This window comes from Oncorhynchus clarkii, chromosome 13, assembly GCF_045791955.1.
Source record: "Oncorhynchus clarkii lewisi isolate Uvic-CL-2024 chromosome 13, UVic_Ocla_1.0, whole genome shotgun sequence".
NCBI classification, from domain to species: domain Eukaryota; kingdom Metazoa; phylum Chordata; class Actinopteri; order Salmoniformes; family Salmonidae; genus Oncorhynchus; species Oncorhynchus clarkii.
In genome coordinates, this window is record NC_092159.1 from 27632784 (window position 1) to 27648111 (window position 15328).

The 15328-nt window shown below is 42.6% G+C and overlaps 1 protein-coding gene across 1 annotated transcript; it reads right to left on the minus strand.

Moving 5' to 3' along the window:
- Positions 1-726: 726 nt before the first annotated feature.
- LOC139423530 (zinc finger protein ZFP2-like) lies at positions 727-8914 on the minus strand. Its single transcript, XM_071175131.1, has 2 exons — positions 8578-8914; positions 727-1937 (listed from the first exon to the last, which is right to left on the minus strand). Exons 1-2 carry the CDS (start codon positions 8912-8914, stop codon positions 727-729), a joined length of 1548 nt encoding a protein of 515 aa, XP_071031232.1.
- Positions 8915-15328: the final 6414 nt, after the last annotated feature.

The following is a 15328-nucleotide window of genomic DNA, read 5'->3' on the forward strand; positions in this document are numbered from 1 at the left end:
GCTTATGATTACTAAATGTTACATAAATTGTAAATATGAAAATCAAAACCAAATGTTCACTCCTTTGTTAATATGTATTGGCAATACTTCACTTAATGGTGAGGCATAGAACAATAAAACATGTATATTTTGTCAGGCTGAATGTTTGAAATATGAGTAGGTGATTTGAGTCATGCTTCTTCAGTAGTGGAATAAAGACTATTAGCATTTGAATGTTGTCAAGAAATACTGGAGTGATGTCAGATTGTTAATAAAATTGATTATAGACCAATTTATTATACTGCTTTCATGTGTGTATGTACACAAACATCTGCAACAATTATCATATTACATGTATTTTTTTAAACAAGCAGCTTTTTCAACTTGTAGAAAACAACTAGCTACATTTTGAAGTGCTGCATTTTGATTAAAGTGGGTCACCAACGCAGTAAGTGTAAAACAGCTCTTTTTTTGTTAAATAATACTCTTTCAATTCAGAGCCTGGTTTTCCCCTGAGGCTAATATCCATATCATGCTGCAATCAATTGAACAGGGCAGACGATAAGGTAGAACATCATTAAAATACTCCTACTACAATGTTAAAACATTCTACATTGTGACATCATTAAAATACTCCTACTACAATATTAAAACATTCTACATTGTGACGTCATTAAAATACTCCTACTACAATGTTAAAACAATTTCATTGTGACATTATTTCATTGATATCAGGAAACAACTTCTTCATGTATGTAATTTCTGATGTTTGATCAGAGATCTTTTATCAGAGTATCTCTTGTCACATTGATCACAGCTATGAGGTTTCTCTCCTGTGTGTGTTCTCTGGTGTGAAGTCATCTGGCCAGATGTAGTAAAACTCCTCCCACATTGACCACAGCTATAAGGTTTCTCTCCTGTGTGTTTTCTCTGGTGTCGAATCAGATTGCTTGATCCAGTAAAACTCATCCCACATTGATCACAGTTATAAGGTTTCTCTCCAGTGTGTGTTCTCTGGTGTGAAGTCAGCTGGCTAGCTTGAACAAAACTCCTCCCACATTGATCACAACTATAAGGTTTCTCTCCTGTGTGTGTTCTCTGGTGTTGAGTCAGATGGCTAGCTTGAACAAAACTCCTCCCACATTGATCACAGCTATAAGGTTTCTCTCCTGTGTGTGTTCTCTGGTGTCGAATCAGATTGCTTGATCCAGTAAAACTCATACCACATTGATCACAGCTATAAGGTTTCTCTCCTGTGTGTGTTCTCTGGTGTTGAGTCAGATGGCTAGCTTGAACAAAACTCCTCCCACATTGATCACAGCTGGAAGGTTTCTCTCCACTGTGTGTTCTCTGGTGTAATGTCAGACCGCTAGATGTAGTAAAACTCCTCCCACATTGACCACAGCTATAAGGTTTCTCTCCTGTGTGTGTTCTCTGGTGTACTGTCAGACCGCTAGATGTAGTACAACTCCTCCCACATTGATCACAGCTATAAGGCTTCTCTCCTGTGTGTTTTCTCTGGTGTAATGTCAGACCGCTAGATGACGTAAAACTCCTCCCACATTGACCACAGCTATAACGTTTCTCTCCTGTGTGTGTTCTCTGGTGTACTGTCAGACCGCTAGATGTAGTAAAACTCCTCCCACATTGACCACAGCTATAACGTTTCTCTCCTGTGTGTGTTCTCTGGTGTAATGTCAGACCGCTAGATGAAGTAAAACTCCTCCCACATTGACCACAGCTATAAGGCTTGTCTCCTGTGTGTGTTCTCTGGTGTATTTTAAGTTGTGATGAAGATTTGCAACCTTTCCCACAGTCAGAGCAGCAATGAGATTTCTTCCCTGTGGGTCTCTGCTGGTGTTTCTTGAGGTGTTTTGACGTGGAGAGACTCTTCTTTGCCTCATCAGCATCATGAGGTTGTTGAGGCCCCCCAGAGGATTCAAGATAGTCAGGTCTCTCTGTGTGATCAAAAAGTCAGACAGGTGGTTTAAGGCCCACAAAAGCAAAAATAAACTGTAAAAAGGTGATGCCAACAGCGTAGCTATTATGTTGTACAAACAATGATGTCTGTAATGAATGTTAATTATTTGACATTTGTCTTAAGACAGTCAAGTGAACAACAATAGTCATATTTTGTCTTGTTTTCCCATTAGTAGTAATATCGACGATTGTATGCTAGAAATACGTTTTTAAAGTTGTTGAAATCCTAAGCAGTGTGCCAGACAACTTTTGGTCTCCAATATAGGTATCTTTCTGTAGGTCTGTTGTTGTTGTTGTTGTTAGGTGAAGTTATGGGTCCTACAGTAGGTCTATGGTATTGGTATAACTAGCGGTTTCCGCATTAGCATGGAGGAGTTTCTGCAACCAAATTGCATTTTAGCCAAAAGAGGCCAGAGAGCGATTCACCTATTTGGGGATGTCTGATAGTATTTACGCACCACCACTAATGATTTGTGGAGCTTCTCAAAGTAATGTTTTCTTCACCTCAAACAGCAAGTAAACAAAGTCTTACAAATACTTTGAGGAACTATTGATTAGAGTAAAATATTTCCAGCTCTCACTCTTGATAACCACTCGACATGAAAGGGAAAAATGTTCTGCTCTGATCCAGTGGAAATGTCATACAATACCTGATTACTTCTTATCCCTTTCACAAATAGCCTACAGCTGCGTCTGCCCCAAACTCACTGGTGCGGGAAACTGAGAGCCCAGAATATTTTATACAATGTTGCTATCACGTTTCGGACAGACCTAGGTGGTAGTTGATACACTGTTTAAAGTTCTATGTCGACAGGCCATGCGCAGCCAATGGGATTTATTTTTATCTGGATATTTTCTAGATGTTTTTATTTGTTGGCTTTATGTAGGCTATTTTTACATAGTTGACAATGGCAATAAACATTATTTAGATTTATATAATTTTAATTTCTATTTATATAGAATGTAGATTAATCACAGACAATGATTTTGAGATTATAAATTAAATTAAACTGTTCCAGTGAAATGTGACTGAAAATCATAACTGGCACCAGATCAGTAGAAATGGCTAGATAAATTTGCACTCCAAATTAAAATGGTTGCCGACTGCTTTTGTAGCCTATTACAGAAAACTTCAGGAGCATAACGTCAGAATTTATGAAGGCCATTAGCAGCGGTTAGGCTATCTTGATCTCTGGCTCCCTCAAGTCATTTGTGTGTCTCAAATAATTTAATAAAACACGTGATTCCTATGTTGACGATGTAAAGAATATTTGCTGCTCTGTGGTGTGTAATGAGGTGCAACCAGACGCTGCACACATTTATGAAATTGATTATTCCAGTTACATGCACCCATTAAGAAAATGACGGTAAAAGCTGTTAAATCCCAGTGGAATGATTAGGAATTGAAAAATGGTATGGTTGAAAAGGATGAGGCAAAAGGAATGGCAAATAAGTCTGGCTGTACAACCGATTGGCAAATGTCCTGCAAATTGAGAAATCATGTGACAAACTGAATAAAAAGAAAGAGACACAATGAAACAAAGATAAAGGACATAAAGAATGATAGTAAAAAAGCTTTTGAGAACCTTACATACAATGTTGGGAAAAAATTAACTGAATCAGAAAATTAACTGAATTCATCACAAAGCCCACTACTTTTATGATTTGCTTCATTGGCAAGATTAGCAAACGTAGGCATGTCATACCAGCAACAAACGCTGACACTACACTTCCAAGTATATCTGACCAAATTATGAAAGACAAGCATTGTAATTTATAATTCCGTAAAGTCAGTGTGGAAGAGGTGAAAAAATGATTGTTGTCTATCAACAATGACAAGCCACCGGGGTCTCACAATCTAGATGGAAAATTGCTGAGGATAATAGCGGAGTATATTGCCACTCCTATTTTCCGTATCTTTAATTTAAGCCTACAAGAGAGCATGTGTCCTCAGGCCTGGAGGGAAGCTAAAGTCATTCGACATGCGCTATGCTCTGCATAGTTAGCTCCAGGTAAAATGTTGCACTTATTCAGCCATTCTGTGACCAAAAACAAGCTACATATGGACAGCACCAAAATAAACGGACTCTGGAAATGACAACGCGCCTCGTAACCTTTCTGGAAATGTGACAAACGGACCCCTTCTGTGGTAACAGACTGGGACAATTTCTAATCAAATCTAATTCCCAGGAACGGGGTTCATATGAACCACAGAGACTGTGTGGGATAATAACATGGCCGTGTCCAACTCTGCTTGTTCCCTCGACTCAGCTACCAACCAGCAATCTCCAACAGGGCCCTTAACCTGTATCACTAGAAACGTCATAGTGAGCTACAGGTAGGAATCAGCAATGAATCCCAATAATGAGCCACCTATGGGAAGGGTATCCCTTTGTGGACAAATCTCAAAGTATTACTGCTACCCTGGGGAGATTGCTATACCCCTTGAACATCGGCTCCAACCCTTGCCACATACAACTACAAAGGGAAGCACAGCCGATAGCTGCCCAGTGACACAAGCCTACAAGACGAGCTAAAGAACTTCTATGCTCGCGTCGAGGTAAGTAACACTGAAACATGCATGAGAGCATCAGCTGTTTCGGACAACTTTGTGATCATGCTCTCCGCAGCCGATGTGAGTAAGATCTTTAAACAGGTTAACATTCACAAGGCCGCAGGGCCAGACGGATTACCAGGACGTGTACTCCAAGCATGCGCTGGCCAACTGGCAAGGGTCTTCACTGACATTTTCATCCCCTGTCGAAGTCTGTAATATCAACATGTTTCAAGCAGATCACCATAGTGTTCTTGGGCACAGGGACTAAGGCAACCTGCCTAAATGACTACCGACTCGTAGCACGCACTACTGTAGCCATGAAGTGCTTTGAAAGGCTGGTCATGACTCACATCAACACCATTATCCCAGAATCCCTAGACCCACTCCAATTTGCAAACCGCCCCAACAGATCCACAGATGATGCATTCTCTATTGCACTCCACACTGCCCTTTCCCTCCTGGACAAAAGGAACACCTATGTGAGAATGCTGTTCATCACTACAGCTCAGCGTTCAACACCATAGTGCCCTCAAAGCTCATCACTAAGCACCCTGGGACTAACCACTGAACACGCCCGCATTCTCATCAAAGGGGTTGTAGTGGAGCAGGTTGAGAGCTTCAAGTTCCTTGGTATCCACATCCTTGGTGTCCACATTATAGGCTTAGTTAACTGGTGAAATCATGGAAACATAATGATGATTCCAATTCTAGATTTGGAATAGAATGTGCAGCTCTTTTAATATATATTGTTGTTTGACATGACTACCAATTAATAAACCAGGGAGGAATTACTGACAGACTAGGAGCATGGTGGAGACATCCAAGAGAGGAAAATCAGGAAGGGAAATGACAGCAAGTAGTGCAGACGAAAGGGTTAACAAGTTGGTGAAACAACAGATGTGCTGGAATTAAAACAATATAGATGGAATAAGAACAATATAGATGGAATGAGACAATATAGGTGCTACTTTGAGAACACAAACTCTCACATCTTTCACAGCAGAGCAAGGGAGTCCAGGGGATGACTGGAGGAAGCATTGTGGGATTCTCTTGGCGTGAGTACAGTTGGTGAGACTGAGTGGACGATGGTGAAGAACAGTGGAGTGAAAAGGGCTAAAGTTGGTAATGAACAGCAGTTTAGGGTCGGAGTGGGAATCATCAGCAAGGATGTTTTTGTGGGTGACCTGTTAACGGTCTCAAAGTTGGTGAAGGATGAATTGGGTAAAGTGGAATCGGTTCGAGTGACCAGGAGTGGTATGATACTGATTGTGTGTCAACAGCGCAAAAGGAGAAAGCTTTGTGTGGTTTAGGTTAAACATTTCAGGTAGACGCACGTTGATTAAAATGAATGATAGACAGAAGGTTTTACTGTGGTTTGGTGAAGTGGTTCTCCCATCTTATGTAAAACCTGGGTAAGTGAGATATACAGAAGCCGCTGCAGTTTGGACATGTGGCAAGTGTTCGTCGAAGGAATAAATATGTCGTAGTCAGATGAAGTATGTTGTAATTGTGATGGGAATCCTGTTCCCGAGTTCCCAGAGTGCCCTGTACAGATGAAGGATGTCACAGTAGCTAGGATGATCAGGCCCATCTAGCAGGTGTCCTATGTGGAGGCAGTGAAAATAGCTGAAGGAGTAGAGAGGAGAAGGTAGTTCATGTCCCACAGTCTGAAGTGAAGCCATGCAGGAGAAGGATCCCAACACACTAATAGTGAACAAGGTGGACTGTGTTGTGTTTATAGAGCAAGTGAAAAATTGCATGAATAAATTATTAGTAACCTTCGTCCAAAACTAGCAGTTTCCTAATTAGTTTGGAGGAGTTCTACAACAAAGTTGCGTTTGCATTGCCCTCACTGCCGCAGTGATAAATTGGATTAATAAACTAATAAAACATCTAAGAAGCTAGACATCATTGTGAAGGTGGCAGATAGATTTCTGGATCTCCAGTACAGACGAAATGTTACAGGGAGGACTGAATGAAGACATTCCACCCCTCTCAGCTTCCTGCACCTGTGTAGGGATCTGAATAGTACAATTTTTGTTTGAAATTCAGGGTAGTGGAGTGAATTTGGTTTGTGTTTATTTTAGGTAATTAGTATGACTTGTTAATCCCAATTTGTTTTGCGTTTTGGTTATTTTTTTACAACCCCGTACTGTAGGGGGCAGCAATACACCTGATGAGTGTAGTCTGACAATAAACCTCAGAGAAGACATGGTAGGAACCAAAGTGTTGGTCAGTGTTTCCAGTTGACCTTAATTAGATGTTACATTACATGTTGTTTTCTTACTTCATGTAGCCTTTTAGCTAGCCTTCATCTTCATACTTCGCTTACTCCTCTCTGATAAGATACCACTGCACAAACATGCTTATCTAGGCCTACACCAGCACCGGGCAGTATTAGCTAGCTACGTTTGCTCTGACTCTTAATACATTTAGCAAGCTAGCTAGCGATTAGCAGCTAACATTATTTGAGCAACACCTTGCTAAGAAAATACAATCTTTCGCCTTTAATGTAATGGCATGAAAATAATTGCCAGAATATTATACAATGACTTATCAACAGCTCTAACAATTTGACCCCAACAGGAAATCTACACTGGCAGTTATAGAAAGACCCATTTACTATATAACCATTGATTCTTGAAAAATATAACTTATAAATGCCTCAAATGTTTCAACCGTATTACCCCACCAGAAACCAAAACATAAGCTCGTATAACGCCACTGTTTGTAAACTAATACTATATGGCTGAGGAGTTGGGTCAATCCAAGAGTTCTGACCTCACAATGACAGTAAAGAACCCAAGCTAACTGGCTAACGTTGGATAGCTTGCTAGACACAAATCAGAGAGAACCTCACTCTTACCATTTTACTTTCCCTAGCAGAGCTGGTTAGGCTGTTTTCATGTTATCCAAATCGTTGGTGACTAACTGTGCTGCTGGCAACAATTTAATTTGAGCTTATTTGCAGATGTTTACTGACACCGGCCATATTCAACGGGTGTTGAGCGTTATTAAATTCATCAGTTATTCTGCTCTCTAATCAAGTCACTAAACGTTGGGTAGTTAGTTAGAATATAGTTACTATACTGGCACGTTTGATGTATAAGTAGCCAACTAACGTTAGGTAGCTAGCTCACATTCTGGTACATACTGCTATAAAGATATGCTATGCGTTTTGTAAGGATAGTGTAGCTAACATAACGTGTAACGTAACTTATTTGAAAAGTCATTACTTTATTACATTTGTCATAACTATTTAAAGCAGTTCATTTGTATCCGCTCTCTCGTTGGACTTCGGCTGCATATTTTCCTCAATTTTCTTGAAATCTGAAACGTTGAAGCCACGCCCATTTCCTGAAGAATTGCATTATGGGCCCGAAAGTACTGCGTGTATACGTCATATTTTGGCGAATTTAGTACGACATCCGGGAACTTTTGGCATACTAACTATATCATACTATGACCAATAAGCAGACTATACACTCAATTAATATCACAAATAGTGCGGTTAGTATGAATTTTCTGACACAGCTCAGGACTCTGGGCAGCCATTTTGTTTAAAAACTACGTGGCCCCTTTAAAAAAGACACACAACAATCAATCAACCAATCTGCAGTTCAACCAATAACAAAGCTGTAATTCCACCACTGTTTTGGTAATAAGATGATGGATGGGGCTGGAGAAATGTAACTACTCTCAAATTCATAGACAGACCTATGGATGAAAGGACTGACCATCCATGATATCAGCATTATAGTTTTAACCATGTTGAGGCTATACAGTGTTGTTTTACATTGTTTCTAAACATTGAAGTAAAAAAAAAAAGCTTATATTGGGGTTCTGATGTGGTAAACAGTTTCATTACGCTCATGAGGCATGTGTTATATTCTTCAAGAATCAATGCCTATAAATAAAGAATTTAAAAGTCTAAATATGGATGTAGCAATTGCACATTTCCCCTTTAACACCACACATCAGTTCAACAACCGCAGAGTTTGTGCTTCTGTTTTTAAGACAGTACTTACTAGTGTTAATCAGGGCCCGTGCATCGTTAGAACCATTGGATGCCTTAAGATGAGTTTGTGAAACCGGACCCAGATATCCAGTTTCCTCCTCTTCTTCATTTTTCGATGTGACAGTCACCTCCCCCTCCTCTTCTTTCACTGAAACGTCGTCACCCTCCTCTTTAACTCTGAACGCGTCTTCCTCTTCTTTAACTGAAACGTCTCTCTCTTCTTCTTTCATGGTAACAGCCTCACCCTCTACTTGTTTTTGTATTGTAACAGCCTCCTCTTCCTCCTCCTCCTCTTTCACAAGAGCTTCTTTCTCCATCCAGCAGACCTCCTCTTCTTCAGCAGGAACGGGGTTAAGTTTGAGATTGGACCTATGAGGCATTTACTGAAGTCGCTAAATATAATTCAAAGCAGTGTCACTTTATCAGCAGCACGTGATCAATGACGTCTGAAGAATCATTTCGTCGAACACCTGATTAGTTTGGTATTGATTAAATTGGGCTCGTTCGACATTGCAGCCGACATTGCAGGTGGCTGCTGACTAACTAATTTAAAAATCACCTTGCATCATAAATAACTACTCATTATTATTTATAAATCAGTCAGCCAGTCACCGTTTACCCACAACGCAGCATGATTTGATGCTCTCGAACACGGCCAGTGGGGTAATATATGACATAAAGGCAATGCTGCTGCGGTGTGGGACGTCATCTATAAAAATGTGGCTGTTCTAAATTCTGTGTCGCTCAAAGCATTGAGTAATGAACCTATTTTTTTGACACAATTGGCTGGAAAGAGCCAATGATTCAGGAAGCTTTGTTTCCCCATCACTACTTTTCAGCATGTTTTCTGTGAATTAGACTACGGAGTTTTGTAACTTTTTCCACCTTGGCTTACTGTTAGTTGGGTTCTAACTGGTCTCCGGTAGTTGGTCTCGCTGACCATAACCGTGCTGGTTGGCCACACTGGTTAGGCTAATAGCTAATTGGCTAAATAGCTAATGTTAGCTGGCTGGCTAAGATAACTGCATATAGCTAATATTATTTGATTTTTGGTTAGATGGCGTTATGTATTTCCAAAACGTTGGTTTACTTTAATCACTCAAGTCATGAGCGCAAATGATCGGTTTAGTATGAAGTTCTACATTTGAAGTTATTTCTGTTGTAGTTTACATCACGCAATAGGCTGGTCCTCCATATTACTTCACACCTGACATTATCATTCTTCTGAATTCTGATCGGGTTTATGTAACAACTCCAAAAATAGAACAGTGAGGTGTAACTTTGCAATAGGACTTAAAACATTTTTGGGGAAAATATTGTATTTGATCTTTTAAACTTTACCGTAACTTTACCATTTTATTTCTCTCCGTCGTCCACTCACTTTACATTTTTAGATAATAAAGCATTTGTCCTTTCCACTGCGTTAACAATGGAGGATTGGTTGATTTCCAGTTCAAGTATTTAACATGATTGACGAGAAAAGTATCGTCCAACCATCGGGTAACTTGTTTCAGACACAACAACGGTGAAGGTAAATTTCAGATGTTCACTGCGTGTATTGATGAAGGAGTGGAATCGATGAAGTTCCTCTGCTGTCCCCTGGAATAGAAGGAACACGTCATCAATGAAGCCTTTTTCAGAACGTGATGAGGTGCTATAATGGATTGTTAGGGCTGACAATCACATTTTTCTCAAACAACCCCACATACAGATTGGCAAAATTAGATGCTATTTTTTTTAAACTACAATGACCATAATGACCTGAGCGCCTACTTGTCTTTGTGTTTCTTTTACACCTGCTACGTAAAAGAGACGGAAGAATGCACAATGGTCAATGCTATCAAGTATCCTTGGGACATCCCTACCCTAAACCCTAACATTAACCCCTACCATAACCATTTTAAAAGTCAACTTCAACGGGCTAGTGACGTCCTAAGGATGTATCTCTACTTGAAAATACATGATCTAAGTGATTGATAGTTGATATTCAGCAGTCATAAAGCCTTAATTACTTTAATGAACTACTGCTACTCTCTGTTCATCATATATGCATAGTCACTTTAACGATACCTACATGTACATACTACCTCAATAAGCTTGACTATCAGGTATATAGCCTTGCTACTCTTTTATCAAATGTATTTTTACTGTTTTATTTCTTTACTTACCTACACACACATACCTTTTTTTCACAGCATTGGTTAGAGCCTATAAATAAGCATTTCACTGTAAGGTCTACACCCGTTGTATTCGGCGCATGTGACAAATAAACTTTGATTTGATTTAAAAATAGTGATTTCGTCAGACAGCAGCTCTGCACTTTATTGACTGACTGATCCATTCATCCTTCCATCCCTCCTCAGCCTTCCTCTCCTCTGAAGACCCAGTGAGGGTGGAGCTCAGTCAGAGAGCTGTTGAGGGACTGGTTAGGAAGAACACTTCTACAGCCAGAGAAGTGAGAGGTCACACATGGTTTAGATGGTAAATATTTATGTCCCCTTAGTGGTTCATCACGTCAGCTAAAGGGAATATGTTCCATCCATTTTTATTTACATTAGTGCAAATGGTCCACTGATATTGGTGTAATTTCTCACCCCTTTTGGCTGTGTGAAAGTTATTTTCTCCTCAGGCACACACATTTGTTCTTTGATATTATGAAGGTCATTTGTGTCAAATGTACTTTTCCCCACTCATTCACCCCATCTCTTTACATTGCTTATGCTTATTCGGTGGCCAGACTCAAATTCCGAACACAATGCCCATCCTGGCAGATCTAAACCTAATGCAGCACATTGTGACTTTTGTGCATCCAGACCTAATGCAGCTTGGAGTGATCAGATGACAGAAGTCACATTTAGGTGCCAGGTGTAACTGGGGCTGTAGATGCTCCATATCCATTACTTTGAGAGTTTTATATAATATGACTAAATGTGTTTCTGTGTCGCAGGGGCGGTCAAGAAATGGAACAGCAAGGCCACAGAACATGACATAAGCAGAGCTGTGGGAGACCACCTCAAGCCCCTCGTAGAGCCGGGGGTGTTTACCACTCCGCCACACCTTCAGCAGGCTTGAAAAGTGGGTTTCATACAGTTTCCGAACTAACAGGGACCAAGAGTCTGTTGATTGGTCAGTCACTGGGTTAATTTGTTTTGCAATATGTTCAAATCAAATCAAGCTTTATTTATACAGCACATTTCAGACATCGATGCAACACAATGGCTTCACAGGAAAAAACAATGAACATAAACAGAAATATTTAGTACACAAACATAAGAGGATAAAAAACAATAACTTAAAGACTAATGAGCATTCCAGGGAAATGCCATTGATTAAAATGTCCAAGCCAAAATATTAGCTTGTGTTTTAGGAGGGGCTCTGAAAGACACTATAGGGGTGTCCACTGACAATTGACTAGTAACAACAACTGGGACCTAAAAGACACCCACCATGAGACCTACTAAATCTGCCCAAGAAGAGGCAAACAAAAGAAAAACCCACACCAAACTTAAAGACAGGAAGCAAACCAAAAAGGTGGTTAAAATAATTTATTACAATCAATACCATTCATACTATTACAAAATCATAATTCTCATTCATTCTTAATTAATTCTATTTACAAAAACATCAAACAAAAACAAACCTCAGGGGAGCATCGTCCCTCCCCGTCATACCTAACCAATACCTAACCCTTTCCCTATCTCCCCTTCCCTAATCTATCCCCTTACCAAACTCACTCTAACACTCCCAGCCCTAAACCCCCTTTCCACCTCTCCCGTGCCGCATGCTTCCCCCACTTCCTCTCCTCCCTCTTCATCTTCCCCCTCAAATCACCTTCCACCCTTCTCACTATCCCTTCCACCCCCCAATCTCTCCCTGTCTTGACTAAATTCTGCCTGGCTTCCCACAGTCCCTTTTTAAAGAGACTCATGAGAAGCCAGAGCAGAAACCTGTCCCTATCCGTTCCCTTTGCTCTCCCTACGCCTCTTTCTAGCCTAGCCCATGTCAAAACAAAATCACTCCTAACCACACCTAGCATTACCCGTGCCCTAGCCCAGACTAGTCCGGCAAAGGCACAGTCCCAAAAGGCATGGCGCACAGTCTCCTCCCTGCCACAAGAGGATCTTGGACAGGTGGGGGATTGCACCAAACTATACCGGTACAAGATGGCACGTACCGGCAAGCACTTATGGAGGCCCAACCAATTCAGGTCCTTGAGCCTATTGTCCAGGCCCCGCGCCTGCACTCCCTCCCAGACCACTGACAAGATGCCCGCTACAGGCGCAGGACTCCCTGCCTGCCTGACCTTCTCGTACAGGTGCCTGTGGTCTAAACCTACTCGGGCAACTTCAACCTCGGGGTGCGCACGCAGCCACTTGGCCGCATGGCCAAAATGCCACGGCAGCTGTTCCACCCGAGGACCCGCGTTAGACCACACCATTACGCTTCTCGCCTTATACGAGAAGAACACCCGCAGGAGGTAACCGGACGGGTGTATAACCAGACGAGCAAGCTCCGTCAACAAGAAAGAAACAAAAATGGCGTCCAGCTTGAGGGGGAAATGTGGTACCCCCCTACCTCCCTCCCCGATGGGACAGATCATGCGTGCCCTGGCGACCCACTCGCACCTGCCACTCCACATAAACTGAAACACAAGCCTCACTAGAGGCCTCCTCAGACAAGCCGGCAATGGGTAGATGTATGCCACATACAAAAGAGACGGCAACACATCCACCTTTAGGACCAGGACTTTGCCCATAAAAGACAAATACCTAGCCTTCCACATTGCTAGCTTCCTCTGTACCACTGCGATACGCATGTTCCAGTTTAGCGTCGCTGAGCCGGAGGTCTCAAAATGAACCCCGAGAATCCTCAGGGCCCCTTCACAGAGAGATAGCCCCCCAGGCACATCCGTTCTACCGCGCCATCTTCCGAAAAACTTGACGGAAGACTTTGCATGGTTCAGAACTGCTCCCGACGCTCGGGTGAAATCCCCAAAGATGGCAAGGGACCTTGTCAGGCACGAGTCCTTGCACAACAGCAAGGAAGTGTCGTCGGCGTACTGCGTCATCTTAACACGCAGCCCACCGCTTCCAGGGATCAACAAGCCTTCCACCCCTGTGTCTGCCCTAATGGCAGCCCCCAGAGGCTCCATGTACAGAACGAAGAGGAGAGCCGAGAGTGGGCATCCCTGCCTGACCCCAGACGAGAGGTCAAAAACGTCACCTAAGTGACTATTTACACTAACTCGACACCCCGCTCCGACATATAAAGTACGGATCCATCCTATAAACTTCTCCCCAAATCCTAATCTACCTAACACCCTGAATAGAAAAGATCTATTCACGCGATCAAAAGCTTTCACCTGATCTAGCGCTGCTACCATTAAAGGCAGCCCTCTATCTTCAACCCAAGCGATGGAATCCCTGATCAACTGTAGGTTCCATCTTATAGAGCGGCCCTCTACCCCGCACGTCTGATCCTCGTGGACGACGTAGGGAAGGGCTGTGCGCAACCGGTCTGCTAAAACCTTTGCAAGAATCTTGTAATCTACGCACAGCATGGTCAATGGCCGCCAGTTGCCAAGGTCAGTTGCTTCCCCCTTCTTATAAAGAAGTGACAGCACACCAACAGCCATTGATCCCCCCGGGACCCCCGTCTCAAGGATGGCCTTCAAGACTTCGAGAACCACTGGTCCAAGTATACCCCAAAACTTGAGGTAAAACTCAGCCGGCAGCCCATCCATCCCAGGCACCTTCCCTTTTCCCATCCTCCTAAGAGCGCTCTCAACCTCTTCTAGTGAGATCTGGGCCTCCATCACGTCTCTAATGTCCTCTGGCAACCGCCGGGACAAGTGTTCTAAAAACACGTTTCCCTGCTCTACATCTATTTCCCTTTCCTTAAATAAACCTTGGAAATGATCAGTTGTCACCCTGACCATTTCCTCTGGTTTACTTACTATACTACCATTTTCTTCCCTAACTCCCTGCATTACCTTCCTACTCTGTCTGGCCCTAACCGACTTAAAGAACATAGCGGAACAAGTCTCATTATGTTCTAGAAAGCCACTATGCGCACGCTCCAGGAAAGCTCGAGCCTTCTGCTCCTGCAGCTCCCTGAGCTGCGCCTTTAGGGCTGCGAATCTCTCCCAGTCAATCGACCCTCCGAGGTTGCCTGCCTCGTACTCGAGTTCAATTAACCTTTGGATACGATCCACCTCCCTCCTTTCCTCCCTTTTTTTCCTTCTACAATATCCTATTATAAAAGCCCTTATCCTCCCCTTGACTAAATCCCACCACTCTAACACCCCCTCGCACATGGACCGGAGGCCGTCAAGCCTCCGAAAGAAACAAAAAAATGCATCAACGAAAGCCTGCTCCTCCAGTATATCCCGATCTAACTTCCAGTACCCCCTACCGAAGAGGCAGACTGGCGACCCCACCTGCAGGAACACCCCGTCGTGATCCGTGAAGAAAACAGGCAACAGCCGCCCAGACAACTGACCCAAAGACCTGGATACAAAAATGTAGTCGAGCCTCCGCGCAACCCCCCTGGAGTTGCGCCATGTAGGACCGACCATTGCCGGAGTAGTGTGCAGGCCACCATCAACCAGACCATGGCAAGCCATTAGCCCAGAGATGGCACCTGCACTGCTATCACCGCCTACCCCTAAATCTATATTAAAGTCTCCTCCTATCACCAAGTGCCTGTTTGTAACACACAGGGGCGCCAGACAGTCCACCATCTCCCTCCTGTCTGCCGCCACCTGTGGCCCATACACCCCAATTAACCTATAT

What these genes read in the sequence shown, in the direction of transcription:
- LOC139423530 (XM_071175131.1), bottom strand. Translation starts at nt 8,914, where the DNA reads ATGCCTCATAGGTCCAATCTCAAACTTAACCCCGTTCCTGCTGAAGAA. An exon ending in TCATCTTAAGGCATCCAATG is followed by an intron (nt 1,938 to 8,577) that starts GTTCTAACGATG and finishes TTGATCACACAG; the next exon opens with AGAGACCTGACTATCTTGAA.